Source organism: Onychomys torridus, chromosome 3, assembly GCF_903995425.1.
Source record: "Onychomys torridus chromosome 3, mOncTor1.1, whole genome shotgun sequence".
NCBI classification, from domain to species: domain Eukaryota; kingdom Metazoa; phylum Chordata; class Mammalia; order Rodentia; family Cricetidae; genus Onychomys; species Onychomys torridus.
In genome coordinates this window covers 148,012,426-148,033,915 of record NC_050445.1, presented here as the reverse complement: position 1 = coordinate 148,033,915, position 21,490 = coordinate 148,012,426, and the positions used below count along the sequence as shown (strand labels likewise).

The 21,490-nt window shown below is 44.6% G+C and overlaps 1 protein-coding gene across 1 annotated transcript; it reads left to right on the top strand.

The window, feature by feature from the left end:
- Positions 1-6,019: 6,019 nt before the first annotated feature.
- Art4 (ADP-ribosyltransferase 4 (inactive) (Dombrock blood group)) lies at positions 6,020-19,915 on the top strand. The gene is made up of 3 exons (XM_036181990.1): positions 6,020-6,217; positions 8,447-9,155; positions 19,785-19,915. Exons 1-3 carry the CDS (start codon positions 6,020-6,022, stop codon positions 19,913-19,915), a joined length of 1,038 nt encoding a protein of 345 aa, XP_036037883.1.
- Positions 19,916-21,490: the final 1,575 nt, after the last annotated feature.

The following is a 21,490-nucleotide window of genomic DNA, read 5'->3' as shown; positions in this document are numbered from 1 at the left end:
AGTCAACACGCCAGCATGGAGCAGGAAAGACAAACCCCCACTACTAAATGAGCAGCTATTGATGGCTGATGACTTCTAGGAAAGGTAGAGTGTTTCCTTTAAGGTAGTGTCCCCTGGCAGGCCAATCACACCCCTGAGGATGACCCCAAATATGTGAGTATGTGGGCAGCACAAACTGGGATTTTTTTAAAAGAAAATTTTGTTTTGTTGTTGTTGTTTTGTTTTGTTTTGTTTTGTTTTGTTTTGTTTTGTTTCGAGGCAGGGTTTCTCTGTAGCTTTTTTTGGAGCCTGTCCTGGACTAGCTCTGTAGCCCAGGCTGGCCTCGAACTCACAGAGATACACCTGCCTCTGCCTCCCGAGTGCTGGGATTATAGGCCTGTGCCACCACAGCCCAGCTAAAGAAATTTTAAAGTGATACAAAGTTGGGAGGGGTGGGGAAAAGTGCTGTGGAATAATCTTTTTTACACTGTGAAGATGTGTCTTCGCCAAAGTGCCTTCCAATTGATTTAATGAAAAGCTAAATAGCCAATAGCTAGGCAGGATTTTGGGGGCAGAGAGGACGCTGGGAAGAAGGGCGGAGCCACAGAGAGTCACCAGCAGACGGAGAAGAAGCAGCATGGGCAGTACAGAGTAAAGGCACCCCAGCCACACAAAAGAACGTAGATTAAAAGATATGGGTTAGTTTAAGTTGTAAGAACTAGTTAGGAATAAGCCTAAGCTATTGACCAAGCTTTCATAATTACCAAGAAGTCTCCATGTGGCTATTTGGGAGCTGGCAGGTGTGATAGAAAAATCCATCTACAGAAAAGATGGGGATGAAGATCTAGGAGCCAAGGGGAGGAGTGGGGAGTGAATATGATCAAAACAGATTCATGAAAATTTCAAAGAAGTAATAAAAATATATTTAATAAAAAATAATTTTTTTTAAAAAGGTCTGTCCAGAATGAAGGGACTTATTGAGATAATGAGTTACAGTAGGTACTGAAACTTGGAGTATTTGTTCACACATTCACTCATTCATTCATTCATTCAACAAGCACTTTCAAGATGTTGGAGTGCAGATTCAGCATTAGCTGCTTCTCAACAGTTAAGAGTGAATCCCCAGTCACATCAGTAGCTGCCAGCTTCACTCTCTCTAAAGATGTTGACGGCAAATGAGGACTGAGAAGTTAAAATACAAATAGCTCAAAAATATTCTGACTACCAAGCTGCTTTCCTGGGAATAGCATGAAATAAAATACTGCAATAAAATTCTGCAATAAAATGAAATACTGCAATAAAATTGACATGCCTGAGAGTTCACAATCTCAACAGGAACAGCAGAGAATCGTGTAAGGCTATAAAGTTCTCCCTCACTCCAGACAAGACCCTCTAGTGAGTAAACTACTTAATGCAAGATCTAGAAATCACACTGAAAAGCACTTCCCTTTACCTCTCCCCAACACACTCACGAGTTCATTAAAATGTTAAGGTTCCTGCTGCCCTCTAGTGGTCATATTCTAGAAGTGGCGCGCTGAGTACGAACGTTGAGAAAACCTTCCCAGACAATAATTTTAAAATGACACAGTCGGCGTGGTGGCGCACGCCTTTAATCCCAGCACTGGAGAGGCAGAGGCAGGCGGGTCTCGGAGTTCGAGGCCAGCTTGGGCTACCAAGTGAGTTCCAGGAAAAGGCGCAAAGCGACACAGAGAAACCCTGTCTCGAAAAACAAAACAAACAAACAAAAAAAGACACAGTCATTTAGACTTAGCAGAGACAGGGGATTGTGAAGGAGAGAAGAGTAAGTAAGCCGTTCAGCTTCCCAAAGCTTCACCTCAGCAGCCACATCTGCAGAGTGACAGTTTAGAAACTCTTCCTGGGGCTGCAGATCGTGGCTCAGAGCTTAAGAGCACACAGAGGACCCATGTTCAGTGCTCAGCACCTTCATCAGATGGCTCACAACTGCCTATAACTAACCCCAATGCCAGGGAACTCCATGCCACCCACTGACCTCCACGGGTGCCTGCGTACACGTACACACACACACACACACACACACACACACACACACACACACAGAGCACAGAAACTTATGCAGGCATATGGGAGATGAATGAATGGATGAATGAATAAATAAATAGAGGCTAGAGAGATGGCTCAGTGGTTAAGACACTGGCTGCTCTTGGTTCGATTCCCCTCACCCTCACAGTGGCTCACAGCTGCCTGTAACTCCTGTCCCAGAGGCTCTGATGCCCTGGTCTGACTTTCACAGAGACCAGGCACACATGTGGCAAACAGACACACAGGAAGGTAAAACATTCCTACAATAACAATAAAGATAGAAAATTTTAAATAAGTAAATCAATCTTTTTTCAAAGCTCTTCTTAAGCACTCTTATAGGCTGAAAGAACAGATAAAAACATAAACCAAAGACTCAAAGCACAGGACCCTCTCAAGAAAGTAGACCTTTGACTGCCTTCTTAAACTCCCCCAGTCTAGGGGAAACTGAGGCCCAGCACAGACCCTGTTAAAGCTAGTTTAGGCAGCGCTGAGTGGACAGGAGCCATAGTCCAAGTGCTCAGCTGCTAACTGTAGCTCTCTCTGTTCTTCACTATCGGCCCAACAGCTGACGAGGAGGAATCTGGAGAATTTAAAACATCTTAAGAGGCTATTTTCAAATATTGCTGGCAGTTACCACTAAATCTAAAACTATACCTTCATGTCTCAACACGGTTCTCTGGATTATGTCTTAAAACTATAAGAAACACACACAAGACTTGTGCTGAAGACATGTTCAAGAGTTAGTGACAAGAGCACAAATTGAAAATAAGCTCGAGAGGTGCAGATTAAGTAAAGTTTGGTGCCTGTGATAGCAACTGTTTTTATCCCTTGAACAACCTCTAGGCTGATACTTCAGCGAGGTCTCCCAGGACCCATTTTATCCCCAGTTCAACCCACCAAGAATTTGAGGAACAGGGATGCTAAGTAGCTGGTCCAAGGTCAGATGTTCAGGAAGTAACAGTGAGCAGCATTAAACAGAAGAAAGAGTGGGCATGGCCTTCTTGAGACAGAGCACTCCACAGGTCCACTAATGAGGACACCACAGTGAAGGATTATCGTACAACCGCAAAACATAAATCCTGCACGTCAACTTCAAGGGCATTATGCTAAATGGAAAAAAGTTTAAAAATGGTACCGTGTGTGATCTATTTATCCAATAACTTTCATGTGACTGAGCTGCAAGGATGGGAAGACCAATGGTGATTTCTAGAGTTAGGGATGGTGGGGAGGAGAGGGAAGGCATGGCTCCTAGAGGTCACGAGGTCATGGGGAGGTCTTTGTAGTGACACATAGTTTCACATAGTTTGTTGGTTTTGTATGGGTGTTTTTCCTGCAGTATGTCTACACCACATGTGTGCCTTTGGCCTGTAGAAACTGGAAGAGGGTGTAGGATCCCTGCAGCTGGAGTTGCAGCCCACTGTGAGCTGCCATGTGGGTGCTAGGAATCAAACCCAGGTTGTCTGTCAGAGCAGCAAGCCGTTTTACCCACGGAACCACCTCCCCAGCCCCCAGTTTTACCGAGGCTCCCCAAGGCTACCCACATGATGAAAGGCCTCAGAACTGCACACATCCTGCCTGTGTTTGTTTCCTGGCTTTACAACTGCATCATGGTTCAGGAGACATGGCTACTGGAAGACACTGGGGCCGAGTACACAGGCTTCCCTGCGCTGTTTCAAAATTCCTTGTCAGTTCAGAATTGTTGTAAGATAGGAAGGTAAGTTTAAAACTTACAGAGTAGCTGACTATGGTGCAGGCCTTTAATCAAAGTGTTCAGGAAGCAGAGACAGATGTACGCTGTAACTTCAAGGCCAGCCTGGTCTACAGCTCCATAGAGAGTTCTAGGCTAGCCAAGGATACAGAGTTAGACACACACACACCTGCAAAAGAAAGGAAAAGAAGGAAAGAGAAAGAGAGAGAGAGAGAGAAGGAAGGAAGGAAGGAAGGAAGGAAGGAAGGAAGGAAGGAAGGAAGGAAGGAAGAAAGAAAGAAATTACAAAGTAAAATATGCCTTATTTAAAGTCATTTTAAAAGTCAAATAAGAAATTGGCTAAATTCATCTTAGTGATATATTCTTTTATGCTTATCCTTGCCTAATTTTCTCTAGTTTTAATGTCTCTGTCTATGCATTCTGATTGTGAGCCAGCAAAATAATTTTATGAAGTATTAGGTATTAGTGGAAAACACTAAACATGACTTTATCTGAAGCTTAGAGTTATGGTGCACACCTGTAATCCCAGGACTCCTGAAACAGAGCATGGAGGATCAAGAATTCAAGGCAAGTCCAAGTCTCTCTCTCTCTCTCTCTCTCTCTCTCTCTCTCTCTCTCTCTCACACACACACACACACACACACACACACACACACACACACACACACACTTTTCAATAAATATTGACTTATGAGGGGACTTGTTTACAGTAAAGTTAAGGTGATGGCTGTGGATGGAGCTCTAAGTTGGTGGAGTGCTTTCCTAGCATGAGGCCCTGGGTTTGGGCCCCAGCACGATATAAACAGGTTTATGGTGGCTCACTCTGGTGGAGGATCAAAAGTTGAGTGTCTCCTCAGTTCTACTGAGAGTTCAAAGCCAGTCTGGGAGACATGAGACCCTGTCTCAAAAACATAGATCTCTTGAGAAATGAATCCACAGGGCGGGGGAGACAGCTGCTGGCAACGCAGTTGCCATGCACACTTGAGGACCTGAGCTTGACTCACTTAAACTCCTAAGACACAGCAACAAAAGAGCACAGTGAACGCCTGCAATCCCACTGCAGGGAGGCAGAGACCCGAGGCTCCGCAGCCTGGCCACCCGAATCTGTGAGAGCCTTGGTCAAAAACTAAGGTGGAGAATCATAGAGGAAGATACTCAAGTTGAACACACACACACACACACACACACACACACACACAAATAAATAAAAGTTAAGGAGAAACAGTATAAAAGTCTTGTGGCTTCACTTCTGCTGTGTGTGTGTATGTATGAGTGGTGGGTGATGAGTGGTGGTTGGTATAAGGCCAAAATTTAAATGGAAATGGTGGCTTTCTCCAGGCAATAGGTTTTGGAGAACATGTGTTTCCTCTTTTATAGCTTCTCTATATTCTCTGAGCTTCCGCTCAGGGAGAACTGCCAAGATCATCAGAGACTTTGGACAGTCTTTAAAATTGTAAAAAGCAAGCGAGACCAGGATTTCCAAGAACAGGATTTGGTTTCTCTTCAGAGTTAGATAAGAGTCAGAAAACATAAACAGACAGTGTCTGTGAGATAGTAGAGTCTGAAAGGTCAGGAGTAGTGGAATGGAATTCAGAGTTGAGCAGGAAGTGCCTAACTGTGGAAGTGCTGACTTAAATCCTGTGTGTGGGATTCATCATGGAATTACATGGATTGGGGACCTGAAGTTCTCAGAAGAAATAAACGTTCAAAGCTCCGAACCAAACATCCATCATCTCCAGATGGGGATGTTTCAAACGCACTGTGGAAAAACAGAAAGCATACAACTTTTAAAGCGTATGCTGCTTGTGGAGCACCATCCAGGGCAGGGCTATCTGTACCACCAGATGAGCCTGACACAGGCCACCTTAAGATTGCATCTCCCCAGCTGCACGGCACATGCCTCTGGTATTGCTCACAATGAAAGCCTGGGGCTCCAGATAATGGGACTTGGCCCCAAAGCACTACCCAACATGCTTTTTCCTGCCATTCTGGGAAAGGCAAGGCTGAACTGCAAAACCTGACCCTGAACAGATCCTTGGCACTCCCCCTGGATGCTGACTAGATAAGGAGCGAGTTTTTGCCCTTTTAAAATTTGAAACTGACTCGAATTGGACATCTAGCTCTTCCAGGGACTCCAACTTTACAAAGGAGCCGAAGGAAGGTGTCGGTTGTTGATGTTCAGCAGAAGTCACAGCTGCTGCAGCAGGAGCAGAACCTCAGACACAGCCCGAAGAGAAAATGCCAAAGGAAGACTCTAGACAGTACTTCGGAATGAGGCTTTCGGGGCAACGGGGTTCTCCTGATGCGAAGGGCCACTGTGGCCCACTGACCGGTAGACCCAAGAGGACACTTCTCTCAAGCGCTGCAGGCAGGAAGGTAAAGCTCTGGCTTCCAGGAGGACAGCTCAAGCCGCTGCTGCCGCTGCTGCTGTTGCTCTGTGCTCTGCAGACACCCGCTGGGAGCACTGAGGTAGGGGCAATCGAAAAGTGGGTCTCTCTGTGATCTTCGTGATCTATGCACCAATAGCACATTCACATGGTGGCCACCTAAGTGATAAGAACTTAGGCACTGGCAATCTAGGAGCAAACGATGTTAGTGAAGTGATGGAAACAATTGGTATAAAAAAAAAAAAGTTTAAATTTCTTATAATTCATAAATCTGGCACAATGGAAGTGAGTACCAGAGAGTTATTTTCCTGATTCGTTGTGAGTATTAAAAGACTGTTTCCACAGGACAAATAATATGAAATAAGCCTATTTGACTGGAGACAACTTTATAGAGACAGCACAAGTTTTGAGTATTCTAACTTAAAGGTCTATATACTGAAAATGGGCTAATAATAACAAATGATACAGGGAAATATTTGAGATCTGGTGACATGTTAAAAATGTGGTGGAGTTCATTGTAGTATTTGACAGAATGTGATGCTTGGCTTGACCTAGCTTGGATTACTGGAAGCTTATTTTAAAATCTGATGTACTGGTTAACATCATTCAATCAGTCCTAAATATGGGATCTAGATTACATGCAACTAGACAGCATGTCATTGTAAACCACACAGTTAAAATACCAAATCGTGTGCTTTCTAGTTCCACTCCCAACAACCCTGACCTTGGACAGAATCTTGCCTTTTGATGAGTACTGTTCATGAGAAAAGCATTGTTGCTTTGCCTAGAAATAAGCATCTGTTTGGCTGTAGGTGATTCAAATAAGGTTCTCAATCATGAGCTGATGGAACCTAGTGAGCCTCTTTCCAAGGCTCTGGCTTCACTCCAACCCTCTCCAGACAATACTCAGTGTTTCCCCCACCACACAGAATGTACTTTCCAGCCCCTCACTACCAAGAGGTGGGACTTTCCTAGCCCATCTCACTCTTCACTCACATGGCTCCCCTGGAAACATTGCTTTCTTGGTAAGATTTACAGGAATAACTGCCCGCATGGAGTGCAGCTCTGTTCTCCACTGTGGGGCTTGGCTAACCTAATCTCTATGGCATGAGGGCTTTTCCCCCATGACAAGATGTTATCTGAGAGGCCTCAGTCCTGCCAGCAACTGCTGAGACAGGTCTGACTAGGTCTGGAATTTACTTTTAAGCCAGCTTGCCACCAGTCCCAAAGCTGCGTGCACCTACATGGTCTTACTGAGGAAGAAGGGTGATATTTCAGCTTCCACATTTGGCTTTTTTGTTTGTTTGTTTGTTTGTTTTTTCTTCCTTTTTGTCCCCAGACTCTAAGTAAGCAAGAAGATTGTTTTTTAACAAGTCTCTCTTGGAGAATCCAACACTACTTATCACTCATAAAGTTAAAAGATTTAATATGGGGGAGGGGGCTGGAAGAAGGCTCAGGAGTTACGGTGTTTGATACACAAGCGTGAGGACTTGAGTTTGAGTCTGAAGAATGCACATGAAATCCAAGTGTGGTGGAATGCATGTCTATAACCCCAGTGCTGGCAGTGGGAAAGGGGTGTGAAGACAGGCAGATCCCCAGAGCTCCAGAGCTCCCTGGCCAAGCACTCAGTTAAACTGCTGAGCTTCTGGCTCACTGGAAGACCTTGTCTCAAAAAATAAAGTGGAGAGCAGTAGAGGAAGACCCATGCCATTGACCCTGGTCTCCATGCACATGCACAGTAAGATGTAAAGTGTACACACACACACACACACACACACACACACACACACACACACACAGTTGTTTTTAGGTTGGGTTGGGTTGAGACAGGGTCATATACTATAACCAAGGCTGTCCGTGAACTCACTATGAGGCCAGGCAGGCCTCAAACTCAGCAATTCTCCCACCTCAGCCTTCCCAGTGCCAGGGTTATAAAAATGAGCCACTACACCCAGCTCTTAACATTCTTTGTGATATCCATGAGAGAATATGAAGAGAAACTAAAGGAAGTGGAAAGTATAATTAAACTATAAGGTTAGTGCTTTATTTCTTCAACAAATTCAACGTGTAGAAACACTGTGAGTTCTATGGTACAAAACACTTCCACCCTGGGAAGATAAGCCTTTGAGTTTTCTGTGCCTATTATGAATAATGACCATCCAAGCCCAGGTAGGAATAACATGGGGGGTCATTATAATGGCTATGCTTGAACATTCCATGTAAAACACAGTAGGGCACAGGGCACAACAAATCTGCAACTTCATTTCCATCAGACTCAAGTAATACAAATCAAGATTACTTTTTCTTATAGGCTGCTCTTAAGGTAGACCTTGACTTGACACCAGATTCCTTTGATGATCAATACCAAGGCTGTCGCAAGCAGGTCATGGAGGAACTAAGCCAAGGAGACTACTTCATGAAGGAAATAAGCACTCATAAGTATTACTCCAGAGCATGGCAAAAGGCCCATATAACCTGGCTGAGCCAAGACAAGGCTATCCCGGAGAGTATGACCACTGTACACGTAGTGGCCCTTTTGGTCTACACCTTGAATCGAAATGTGAGCTCTGACTTGGCTACAGCCATGGCCAGCGCTGTGGGGTCTCCCAGCCAGTACAGTCAGTCATTCCACTTCAAGTATTTGCACTACTACCTCACCTCAGCCATCCAGCTGCTGAGGAAAGAGAGCTCCACAAAGAACAGCAGCCTGTGCTACAAGGTGCACCATGGGATGAAGAACACGAAATTTGATGTCAATGTTGGTGCCACCATTCGATTTGGCCAGTTCCTTTCTGCCTCCCTGCTAAGAGAGGAGACACGGGTGTCTGGAAACCGAACACTGTTTACTATTGTTACTTGCCTGGGTGCCTCTGTGCAAGACTTCTGTCTCAGAAAAGAAGTCTTGATCCCCCCCTATGAATTATTTGAAGTCATAAGTAAGAGCCAAAGCCCCAACGGAGACTTGATAAACTTGCGGTCGGCTGGAAACCTGAGCACATATAACTGCCAGCTGCTAAAAGGTGAGCTTGCTCTAAATTGAATCTATATTTATCAGACTCATAGATCACTCTTGGTTTATAGAAGGTTTTGGTTGTTGTTGTTGTTGTTGGGTTTTTTCCCTGAGTGGGCTTGGAGTAGGGGAATGGAAACATGGATACTGACCTCCAGTGATAATGGAACTAACAGACTAAATTGACTTTCTGCTTTATTTTTCACTTACTACCTCAAAAAAAAAAATAAATAAATAAAAAAGAGATTCTGCATTGGTACCACCTTATCCATGGGGATATGTTCCAGCAACCCCAGAGGATGATTACAAACCTCAGATACTACCAAACCCTATATATACAATAGGTTTTTACTATACATACATACATACCTATGATATTGAATTTGTTATAAGCCAAAGGTTATTTAAATGTTCACTTTGTGTCCCCAAAGTATCTTATTGCAGTTTACTCCTCCTTCTTGTTGTAATGTGACATAATACAGTGCATTTGTGATAAGATGAAATCAAAGGAGTGACATAGGCGGGTAGCATATACAGTGTGAAAACGCTAGACAAAGGTGTGATTCCCATCTCAACCAGAATAGAGCAAAACTTCACAAGATTTCAACTTGCTACTCAGGATGATTCCTAATCTAAAATTTATGAGTTATGATGTTTCTGAGATTCTTCAAGTAAAATTTTCAGACCACAGTTGACTAGAAATTGATAACATTTCTAGAAAGTAAAACTGATGGTAAAGGAAGGTTTACTGCATTACATGGAAAATATAAACATTTAATAAACCTTGATTGGAGGAAATAGTGCTATGGAATATTACTTAAAATATGTAAAGATGTACTACATTTGTTTATGTTGCAGAATATTACTTTAGCTATGTGTGGGTGTGTTGCATTTGTTTATGTTGCGTTTGTTTAACTAGGCAAAGATATGTTACATTTGTTTAATTATGTAAAGATGGGTTGCATTTGTTTCACCTTGCCTGCCTAAGGCATCTAATTTGTCTAATAAAAAGCTGAACAGCCAATAGCTAGGCAGTAGAGAGATAGCCAGGGCTGGTGGGCAGAGAGAATACACAGGAGAACAAATCTAGGCTTGAGGGAGAAGAAAAAAAGAGAAGAGAAGGAGAGAGATGGAGAGGCAGGCAGCTACCAGCTATCCATGGAGGATAGAAGAAAGGTAAAACACCCTAAGGCAAAACACAGATGAAAAGAAACAGGTTAAATTAAATTATAAGAGCTAGTGGGACAAGCATAAGATAAGACCAAGTATTTATAACTAATAATAAGTCCCTGTGTCATGATTTGGGAGCTGGTTGGTGGCCCAAGAAGAAGCATAATACTTTTGGCGCCCCCACATTCCATACGTCCTACTTTCACTGCTTTCTCCATGTCTGTCAGTCTGGCTGGCCCTGGGTGTCTCCCTGGGTGTCTCCCTCTTTCTCTCTCCTCTCATTCTCTCTGGAGCCTAGATTCCTCCTACTACTTATTCTCTCTGCCTGCCAGCCCCGCCTATCCCTCTACTGCCTAGCTATTGGCTGTTCAAATTTTTATTAGACCAATCAGGTACCTTAGGCAGGCAAGATAAAACAAATGTAACACATCTTTACATAATTAAACAAATGCAGCATAAACAATTGCAACACATCTTCGCCTAGTTAAATAATTGCACATTAACAAATGCAACACACCTTTACATAGTTCAAGTAATATTCTGCAATGTAAACAAATGTGACACATCTTTACATAGTCAAAGTAATATTCCACAACAGGAGATAGTATATTATAATATATCTTCTCCATCAAACTTTTTTCTTCAGGAGGGAGGTCAAGGTCATTATATGCATAAGAAGTTCTCAAATTAACACAAAAAGTGAAATTTTTACTTTCTAGTTTTCTATTTGCTAACCCTATTCTGTTATAATTGGATATCCTGGCAACACAGAATGAATCGAAACAAAATCATTATTCTAGGGGGACTTGAGTCTAATGAACAATGGTAGCAGAAATTAATGTATGAATTTGAAAGTCCCAAGTGATACAGCAGATGGGTTATGGCTGGCCCATGCAGGGAGATACTCTGCTTCTGGAGAAGGTGAGGTGGGCTTTCCAACAGAGGGCTACATGGGACTTGAAATGGACACAGAGATTTTCAGTGAAAGAGAGAAAACATACAGTGAAATCATGGGGAACTACCAAGCCCCAGGTGGCTCAAGAGCAGTGTATGGGAAGGAGAGAGGCCTAGAGAGGGACCAGGGGGCTTCTCCAGGCAACAGGTTCTGGTGGACCTGATTGGCCTTGAATCTACCTTAAGTTGTGGATGATAAGTCATCAGAAGTATGGAGGACATCAGCCAGGCATGGTAGCACACACAATCCTAATACTAAACACTTGGGAGGCAGAGACTGATAGATCTCTGTGAGTTCAAGACCAGCCTGGTCTACAGAGAGCCAGCCACAGCAAGACCCTATCACAAAAACAACAGACACAAAACAAACAGCAGCAATAATAAAAAGTTGTAGGAAGGGCTGGGTTTTGTAGCTCAGCTGGGAAGATGGTGACCAGCACAAGGGCCTTGAGGTAGAATGCCAACATGGCATAAAACCAGACACCGTAGTATAGGCAGTAAGATTAGAAGTACAGTGTCACCCTCTGATTATATAGCAAATTCAGGGCAAGCCTAGGATATGTGAGACCTTCTCTTTAAAATGGGTTGGAAAGATGGCTCAGGGCTTAAGAGTATTGACCGTTCTTCCAAGAAGACTCAGATTCAGTTTCTAGTACCCACCCACATGGTGACTCACACTCCAGCTCTTCCTGTTCTGATGTCTGTTCTGACCTCTATGAGCACCAGGCATGCAAGTCATACACACACACACTCAGGCAAAACACTCAAACACATAACATAAAACAAGTAAACCTTTAAAAGTGCATAGTGTCTTAATTAGGTTTCTACTGCTGTGATAAACACCCTGACCAAAAGCAACTTGGAGAAGAAAGGATTTATTGTATCTTACAGCCTGGTGTCAGTCCATCATCCAGGTAGATCAGAGCAGGAACCAGGAGCTGATGCAGAAGCCATGGAGGAGTGCTGCTTTCTGGCTTGCTCTCCCTGGCTTGCTCAGCCTGCTTTCTTAAAGAACCCAGGACCACCAGCCCAGGGATGGCACCACCCACAGTAGGCTGGGCCCTTCCCCATCAGTCACTAGTCAAGAAAATGCCCTACACACCTGCCTATATAGAACAATCCTATGGAGGCATTTTCTCACTAGAGAGTCCCTAATCCCAAATTACACAGAGCTTATGCCAAGTTGGTGAAACACTAACCAGCACATATAATTTAAAAGCAGAAAAGAAGTGGGTTATTTAATTGATCAGTGTTTTAAAAGCAACTCTGGAGATACTGTGAGAAACCACCTTTTAAAAAGAGACATTCAAGATATCACAGTAGACAAAAGAAGAGCACGCTCTTTAGGAAAAGTTAGGGATCTCATTTCACTCCTTCATGTTGCTGCCCAGCTGTGCTGCTAAGGGGCAATTCTGTAGCACGTTCTGTGCCATCTGATTCAGAACAATGGTCCTCCCCAGCACACAAATGCAGTCACAGAGTTAGTCAAAGCCAGCTGCACCAGCTACCTGTGGTTTATTTCCCAGTCTCTCTCCACTCCTTCATCAACACTGTCCTTTGTACTTCAGACCCAGCACTTCTCAGCTCCATCCCCCACAGTGTTGTACAGGGCTTATTCAAGCAGAGGTCTAGCCTGCTCACTCCATACAGACCAGGGAGAGGTGACCTGTCAATATTGTTATCTCCTCCCTCTTCCTCTTGGCAGCAATACAAATGACGTGAATATTGGCTCCATGCCCTGGCCAGCGGGGTTTCAACAGGGGCAACCCACCTGTGGGAGCAAATGAAAGGGAAGGGCGACACAAAGGAGGACAGCAAGACAAGATTCTGATCAAGCTGCCAACTTCATTTTTCTCCAAAAGGCTTATATAGCATAGGAGGGGAAGGGGCAGAAAGGAGGGAAAGGGAAAAGGGGCGTGCAGAACATGGAAGGGGTGCAAGACGCGTGAGGCAGATCGTGCAACTGCGAGATGTCAGCTAAGGTCACTGGTCAGGGGCAGTTTATTCTGTTGCTAGGCTACCTGACCATGGAATTCTCTTTATGTTCGGTTGTCATGGCACCTGACTGTGGGATGTTCTCTTTTCTTTGGGGGCCTCTGGTTACTGCTCTGGGAAGGGGCTCACGACTTGTTCTCTGGTCTAGCTAGTGCTTTCCATGGTTCATGTTTGGTTCCTGACGTCTTGGTCCCTGACAGCTCCACAGATCTGAGATAGCTGTGTTGGTCAGAGGATGAAAAACTGTGGTAGAAGATGAGGAAAAGAACGGTGCTTAACAATGAGTACGAACACACCAGCTTCCACAATTCTCAATGTACACTTGCAAGAGGATCAGAAGGTCAAGGCCAGCCTTGACAAGATATCAAGTTCAAGGCCAGACTGAGATACATGAGACCCAGTCTAAAAAAAAAAAAGGAAAAGAAGATAACAACTTGAAACACAGACAGAAGACCGAGGGAATATATATTGCCCTTCTGTCAACTTCAAAGAAAAGTATTCCAGAACAAAACTGAGGATGTCACTTGCTTAGCATACACAAGGTCCTGTGTTTCATATCCAGTACTGCAAAAAACAAATGAGACAGAGAAAGAGAAAAAAAAAGATGCTTGGACCCCCCTCCTCCCACCACACACACACACACACACACACACACACACACACACACACACACACACTGCTCTCTTGTAATGAAACCACTTAAACACAACTTTCACTCAGCCTTGAGTTAGGATTTAGCTGGGATAGCCATCTACATTATCAGGCATTGGATGTTTGGCTTGTCTTCAGTGAATACTTGAAACCATTACATACTTAGGAAAATCAATGACCTCGTGTTGCCCTATAAGCTCTTTGTGGACAGGGCCTGGAGAACCAGCTTTTCAAGAGCAAGGCAGGGAACTGGGCAGCTTGACCCCAGATCCACCATGTTGGGCTCCATAACCATCTGTAGCATCATTAGCTTACATGTTCTTGGTCAAAGAGCTTACGCTCTTGGAGTTTCTCTTCTACAGAATGAGCAGTACCAAGGCTAGAGTGGCTGTATGGCATGCTGGAGGCCGAGTCCAGTTCCCCAGAGCTCAAGTAAGAAGAGAGATAAAAACTCCATAATGAGCATTAGAGCATAACTTACAAGGCTTTTATGAAGATTAAGTAAACTACGATGCTAAATTACTAAACATTCCTTAGCAGACCGTAAATAGTAAATCAGTGTTACCTGTAAGCTTTAGTCCCCGTCCAGACAGGTCAGCCACCTCTTGTTGAGAGCATGAAAAATGGTGAGGGATGAAGCCTCTTACTATGTCCCAGTCACTGTCTACATCACTGGGCTAGAAGCAGTTCTGATACCTGATGGCCTCAAGATTATGATACGAAGTCCATCCAACCCCTTGTCAAGAGAAAGGCACTGGAGTCCAACCCGAAAGTCTACAGTGTGGTCACCAGCAGTATGTAACCTAACCATTTCTTTTGTAATGTAAACATATTTATTTTTTCAGAAATTTGTCAATTACAAGCTTGTATAGCCTCCAGAAGTGAACTTGTAGATGGTGGCGGCCTGGGGGGTTGGCAGACAACAGCATGCTGGGTGACTTTTTTTTTTCAGAAACTGAAAAGGGACGAGACATGTATGTCAGCCAAGAGCTGCACCAGCATCTGGTGTCCTCCTGGCTGCCCCAACTATGGAAGTGTCTGGAAGGGTAAGAGGAGAGACATACGCACCTGCTGCGGGGAGGGCTCTTTCTTCCTTTGAGCATGGACTCTGAAGTAAGGTGGAGAGGAGACTGGCCCACTTGGTGGTTCTGGAAGACTTCCCCGCCCATTGAGCCTCATCTGCCACAGTCTAACGGCTAACCTTCACTTTAGCCGAGGACAAAGTAGCTGGATGATCTTGGATTGGACAGAGTTAGTACCTACTTATCTTGATTGATGACGAAACTGGCTTCAGAATGTTCTCAGTTGATCACTGCAGTGTTTTCTTTTGATTTTTTTCCTGCCACCACCACAGTAGGGGATGCTCTTCATGTCTTAAGTGGGCCATTTGTGCTCACTGATAACGTTCTTATTACTCCAGCTTCCTGGAACTGTATCTGAATGATCCACACGTGAACCCTGGGAGGAGAGAAGTGCTACCAACTACTTTCTTTTCTTCTTAGATGAGGTCTCAGGCTGTTCTAGAACTTACTCCCTACTCAAGCTTCAGACCCTCCTGCCTTTGCCTCCCAAGTGCTGGAATTACAGGCATGAGCCACCCCACCTAGCTTAATGCCGTAGATTTTTTTTTCCTGGCAGTTCCTTTCCTAAGTAGGGTCAGTGAACTCTCCCCAGACCTGATTTTTCTAGATAGTGTCTATGGCTCACTGATCCCACTAAGGTCTGTCTAGGGAACTCACAGATGTTCTGGAACACTGACACCTAATTTCTAAAGAAACTCAGATCCTCTAAGACTTTTTCTCATTCTTACACTATCTTTCCATTAGCAGAAGCCATACTCTCTGCATATCCCAAAGCCCCTGTGAGCCAGGAGAGTATAGGGCCCCTCCTCTTTCCTTGCAACTCAAGAGATGGATTCTTTAAAAGACAACATGCAGCCAGACATGGGGGCACAAGCCTCTAACCCCAGTGTTTGGGAAGAAGAGAGGGGATTGGGAGTTCAAGGTCATTCTTACCTTATGTAGGGAGTCTGAGGCCAGCCTGGGCTACATGACAAAAAGAAACAAACAAACAAGAAAACCAGACTGTTAAAATTAACCGGTTAGGATACTGTCTTTGTCTCAGTGAGAAACAGTATATTAAAAAACGTAACTTGCCCAGTCCTTTGGGTTATGTTACAATAAACCGGTTTGGTCTTCTAAACTTGCAGCCCAAATTCAAGGTACCAAGTACTGAACCATTCAAAAATAAGCCAAGGATTCAAACCGGTAGCAAAACAGATTCAAGGGAGAAAATATGAAAAAGAAAAATTGAGTCATTTAAACTACCCTGTCTCCCTTGTAATTACTTTGTTACCCCTCACATGATCTATACTGGTTACCATAGTAACATGTTTGCATGTTTATTAACAGATCCAAACTATGCCAACAGGATGTTAATTTGTTTTTCTCTCTTAAGTAATTCCTTTCAGCAAAACAATGTGTGCCACACACATACGCATACGCTCACACATACACACACACTACACAATCTGCTCTTTATTGCTGGATTTACAAAGAAGGATTTATGTCAAAATATTTCACATCATCAAAATCCTTGGCATGCTTCTAGAAAAATGCAGCCAGCTGTTTGTAGCAGCTTAGTTTTACCTGTGACCTCTGCCAGTGACAAGCAATAGTGCAGCAGTATCATGGTCTTGGGGGAGTAGCTTAGTCTCCGTGCCTGTTGCTGTGCATGAAAAAGGAGAGCTATTGAAACTCACCCTGTAAGAGTCTGATGAGAACAATGTGTGGAAAGGCCCGTAGCAGGCCCTCCGACCCTGGGAGGGCTCAAACATCGGCGCTCCAGTACTGCTCTTCCCCAGTTCCTTCCACTCTGTGTTGTTTGTTTTTTCTCTTTTGGGGGGCCGCTACCCAACTCCCAAATAATCACACACGGAGGCTTAGTCTTTATTATGAACACCAGGACTTAGCTTGGCTTGTCTTAGCCAGCTTTTCTTAATTTAAATTATCCTTAGTCTTTATTATGAACACCAGGACTTAGCTTGGCTTGTCTTAGCCAGCTTTTCTTAATTTAAATTATCCTTAGTCTTTATTATGAACACCAGGACTTAGCTTGGCTTGTCTTAGCCAGCTTTTCTTAATTTAAATTATCCCATCTACCTTTTGCCTCTGGGCTTTTTCCTTTTCTTACTTCTCTATACCTAACTTTCACTCTTACTCTGGCTGGCTGGGTGGCTGGGTGGCTGGGTGGCTGGATGGCTGGATGGCTGGGTGGCTGGCGCCTATCGTCCTCCTTCTCTTGATCCCCCCTCTTCTTCTCCCCACCCCCCAGATTTCTCCTGCTATATTTTCTCTCTGCCTGCCAGCCCTGCCTATCCTCCTGCCCTGCCATTGGCCATTCAGCTCTTTATTAGACCATCAGGTGTTTTACACAGGCACAATAACACAGCTTCACAGAGTTAAACAAATGTAACATGAACAAAAGTAACACACTTAAAACAATATTCTACAACAACCCTGGACTTCAGTTCTCTGGAAGCATCTTCCTCCTGCCTGTGGTGTTACCATTGACCTTGACGCAGAGTGATTGTCTCAGGGGAATGAGTAAAAGAACAAATAATTTAGCTGCTTATGGCGTCTGATGACTAATCTTGGCACGCTAAAGGAGAGGCTGAGGCAGAAGGATTGCTGCAAATTCAAGGCCAGCCTGGACTACATATGAGCTCTAGGCTGAGACCAGGTCTGTGAAAGAACTGAATGTGACCTGTGGGATAAAAGTGAGTAGGCTCTGGAGTCAGGGTGTGTCAGCAGTTCTCAGAGGTGTGCAGGTGCCTGAACCTCTTGAGCTGGTTACTCTGCTTATGAAGTGCCAGTTTGTGGAGATGATGGGCTTAGGTGTCTGGGAAGTCCCTTGCACATGGAGGAGGGATATAAACACATGCTTTAGTGAGATTGACGGTAAGGACAGATAGACAGACATGGAGGAGGTCTAGTACCTTCTAAGTGCCCACTTTTTGCTAGGACTACTCTAAACATTAACAGAAAGGAAAAGTTAATTTAACCTGGGAGGATGGCATGAAAAAATAGTGTTCTATTGCTGTAAAGAGACGCCATGACCACGGCAACTCTTACAGAGGAAACAATTGGGGTGGTTCGCTTAGAGTTTCACAGGTTCAGTTCATTTTCATCATGGCAGCATGGTGCTGAAGAAGCCAACAGGAAGTCAAGTCCAACACTGAGCATAGGAAAGCTCAAAGTCCACCCCCACAGTGACACACTTCCTCCAACAAGGCCACACCCACTCCAACAAAGCCACACCTCCTAATAGTGCCACTCCCTACGAGATTATGGGGGCCAAATGCATACAAACTACCACAGGAGTTAAGATCTTGTACTGGTCTCTGGCAAAGGACCTGTGTTTGGTTTCCTGAACCTTATGAGCTCGCAACTACCTACCTGTTATTCCGGTTCCAGGGGTTCTGATGCCTCTGATGCTTCCTCGGGTACCAGCACTCACCTGTACATACCCAGGAGACACACACACATGCACAGTTAAAAAATAATAAAAATTATTATCCTAATTATTATGAAAAGGGCTGAAGAGGATGGACAGGATTATAGGGTGGTGATGTCACTTTGTGTCTGATGTAGCAGCAGCATCATATTAAACAACAGCTAGAAGTCATGCATTCCGTATATATTCCTTGAGCATTTCCTGTGTGCTGGAACTATTCCAGCAAGGGAATGGCTAGGTGAATACCACCACCCTCAGGGGATTTCCATCCCAGCGTGATGAGGCAGAAAGCAAAATAAGCCATAGGTTAGTGGGTGGTAGGTACTATGGAACAAAACTGAGCAGGACCGGGGTCTAGGGGACGCTGTAGGAGAGTATTATTAAATATTAAAATGGGTGATTAAGGAAAGCACCACAGAGGAGAGACGCTGAGCAAAATGGGGCGTGCGGGGGGGTGGGGGGGGGGCCTGTCTCATAAGTGTCTGAGGAAAGAGTCTCCAAAAGAGGAAACAGCATAAATGAGGCCCCCTCTGCTACCTGCACTGCACATGGGACATTCACATCCCTCTGCTACAATTTTATCAAACCAACGACAAGGAAAATAAGTACCTCCTAAGTTTGTTGTGGGCATTAAATAGGTTGACAGTGTTGAGGGAGGCTGGATGATGATGATGATGGGTCAGTCAAGTGCCTGCTACACAAACTGAGTTTGGATCCCCAGCACCCACATTTAAAAACAATCAGATGTGGTCAAGAAATTCTGGGGTTCCAACTTCTCTACTTCCTGTCCGTCTCCACAGATGTGTGCCACCACATCTGATTTTTCCCAGCACACATAACTGGTGGCTCACAGCCACCTGTATGGGCAGCTACACTCATGTGTGCATGCTTCTACATGGGCACACGTGCATGCACTCAGATTTCAAAATAAAACTAATCTTGCACAGGAGGCAGAAGCAGGTGGATCTCTGCAAGTTAGGGGCTGCTTATCTACATAGCAAGTTCCAGACCAGCCAGAACTACATAGTGAGACCCCATCTCAAGTGTGTACGTGTGTGTGTGTGTGTGTGTGTGTGTGTGTGTGTGTGTGTGTGTGTGTGTGTGTGTGTGTGTGTGTGTGTGTGTGTGTGTGTGTGTAAAATTTATTTTTATTTATTTATTTAGAGGCAGTGCCTCACTACATAGCCCTGGCTGGCCTGGAACTTGCTACATAGGCCCTGAACTCAGAGAAGCACCCGCTTCTGGCACCCAAGTGCTAGGATTAAAGCCGTGTGTCACCAGACCCTGCTTTAAAATGTTTTAAAAATCTCTCCCCCGGCTCATCTCTAACTTGTGTCTTTGTTGTTTTCCACAGCTTCCAGCAGGAAGTGCACCCCTGCTCCCATGGTTATTGTTTGCCTCTTCTTGGCCAGTGTTGTTATCTCTTCCAAAAACAGGGAGCAAAGGAACCCATGGGCTCCTTATCTTTTTGCTACCAGAATCTGAGGTCCACACTTCCACCACACCACAGAAGACACAGAGACAGAAGTTGGTGGAAGAAAATAAGTTTATTCAAAACCAGCCCTAAATAAGACAGAAGACGCCTGTCTCAAATCTCTACCTAAAAGGGATCTATGTATATGTTACTTTCCTTGTTGCTGTGACCAAAACCAAAAGCAGAAACTCAAAGTTGGGGAGGAAAGCTTTACTTAACTTATAAATGCACGGACCATCATAGCCGGAATGACATGGCACCAGGAGCATCAGGCACCACAGAAGCCTAGGTGGGCAGGGTACCAAACCACGAGCCCCTCCCCCAGTGACTCACTTCCTCCAGCAAGGCTCCACTTCCTGAAGAGTACACAGCTATGGGAAATAATGCCTCCAGCAGGGGACAAAGTACTCAGACACATAAGGAGCACTAACATTCAAACCACAGGGTCTGACCAGTCAAAGCACTCTTACGGGAGGAGATATGGGAGTCCAGACAGACAATGGGCAGAAAGCTTGCCCTGAGGTGTTTTTGCTCTGCCCTGGCAGGAACCTCACAAAGGACTACTCTGCAGCTACTTAACCAAACATGGAAAAGGCCTTTATCACACTGTTACTGAAGGCTGTATGTACACGGTGTCCCCTTTGCCAGTCCCATTCTTGTCCAATCAGGACACTACTTGCCTATGAGCTGGCCAGAGCCCCCTGGTGAGGGAGATGACTGTCCAATTACAGCCTAGGAGACACAATCAGGGTATGTTTTCAAAATTGGTTTTAGGAGCACAGCAGCAATCTCTTTGGGGGTGATTAGCAGAAGCACAGTACATGTGCCCTGGAAGTTGCCACTAGCTACCTTGCCAAAAGAGAGACAATTGGCCTCCCTAAGAAACTAACTCAATGGAGGCAGAGCTAAGAAATTAGGACAGGTGAGAACACGTGATGAGCCTCTAGAGGCCAACTGCCTGAAGCATGCATTAGGCTTCATCATTACAGGAATCAATAAACAATGTCTTTGCTAACGTAATCTGGGTCACGTTTTCTATCTCTAGCAATTGGACAGGGTCTGGTGAGTGCGGACATTTTTTTTTTTTTTTTTTTTTTAGTGATCCTAAGTAGTAACAAATCAAAGAGTGGCTAGGAAAATTAACGATTTTTCTTCAGAGATTTCTGTCAGCATCCAAGATCAAATCAATGTACTCTCAAATGGGGAGACATGTGGAAACCTAAGAGAAAAATGGAATGTGTTGGGGTTAGATTTGTTAGGCAGCGTAGGGAGAGGTGACAGGAAAAAGAGACTAGAGCCTGGTTTCCCTGGACCGGACTGTTAATTCCAAAACAGGGAAGGACATACACTCTCCCGTGGGGAAAGGAATGCCTGTGTGTCTTTATAGTGGTGGATGAGGGGTGCAAGCACACCCATAAGAGGCTAGGGCAGTTCCTCAGTTGCTCTTTCCCTGGTTTAGGATGCAGGCGCTGGGCGCCAGGGCGTTTCCGGTGCAGGACCATGACGATGGTGCGTCATGCAGCCACAGGGCCAAGGGGCTCCGGCTCCGCAGTCTTTGCTCCCTTCCTGTTAGAGTCTGGCCCAAC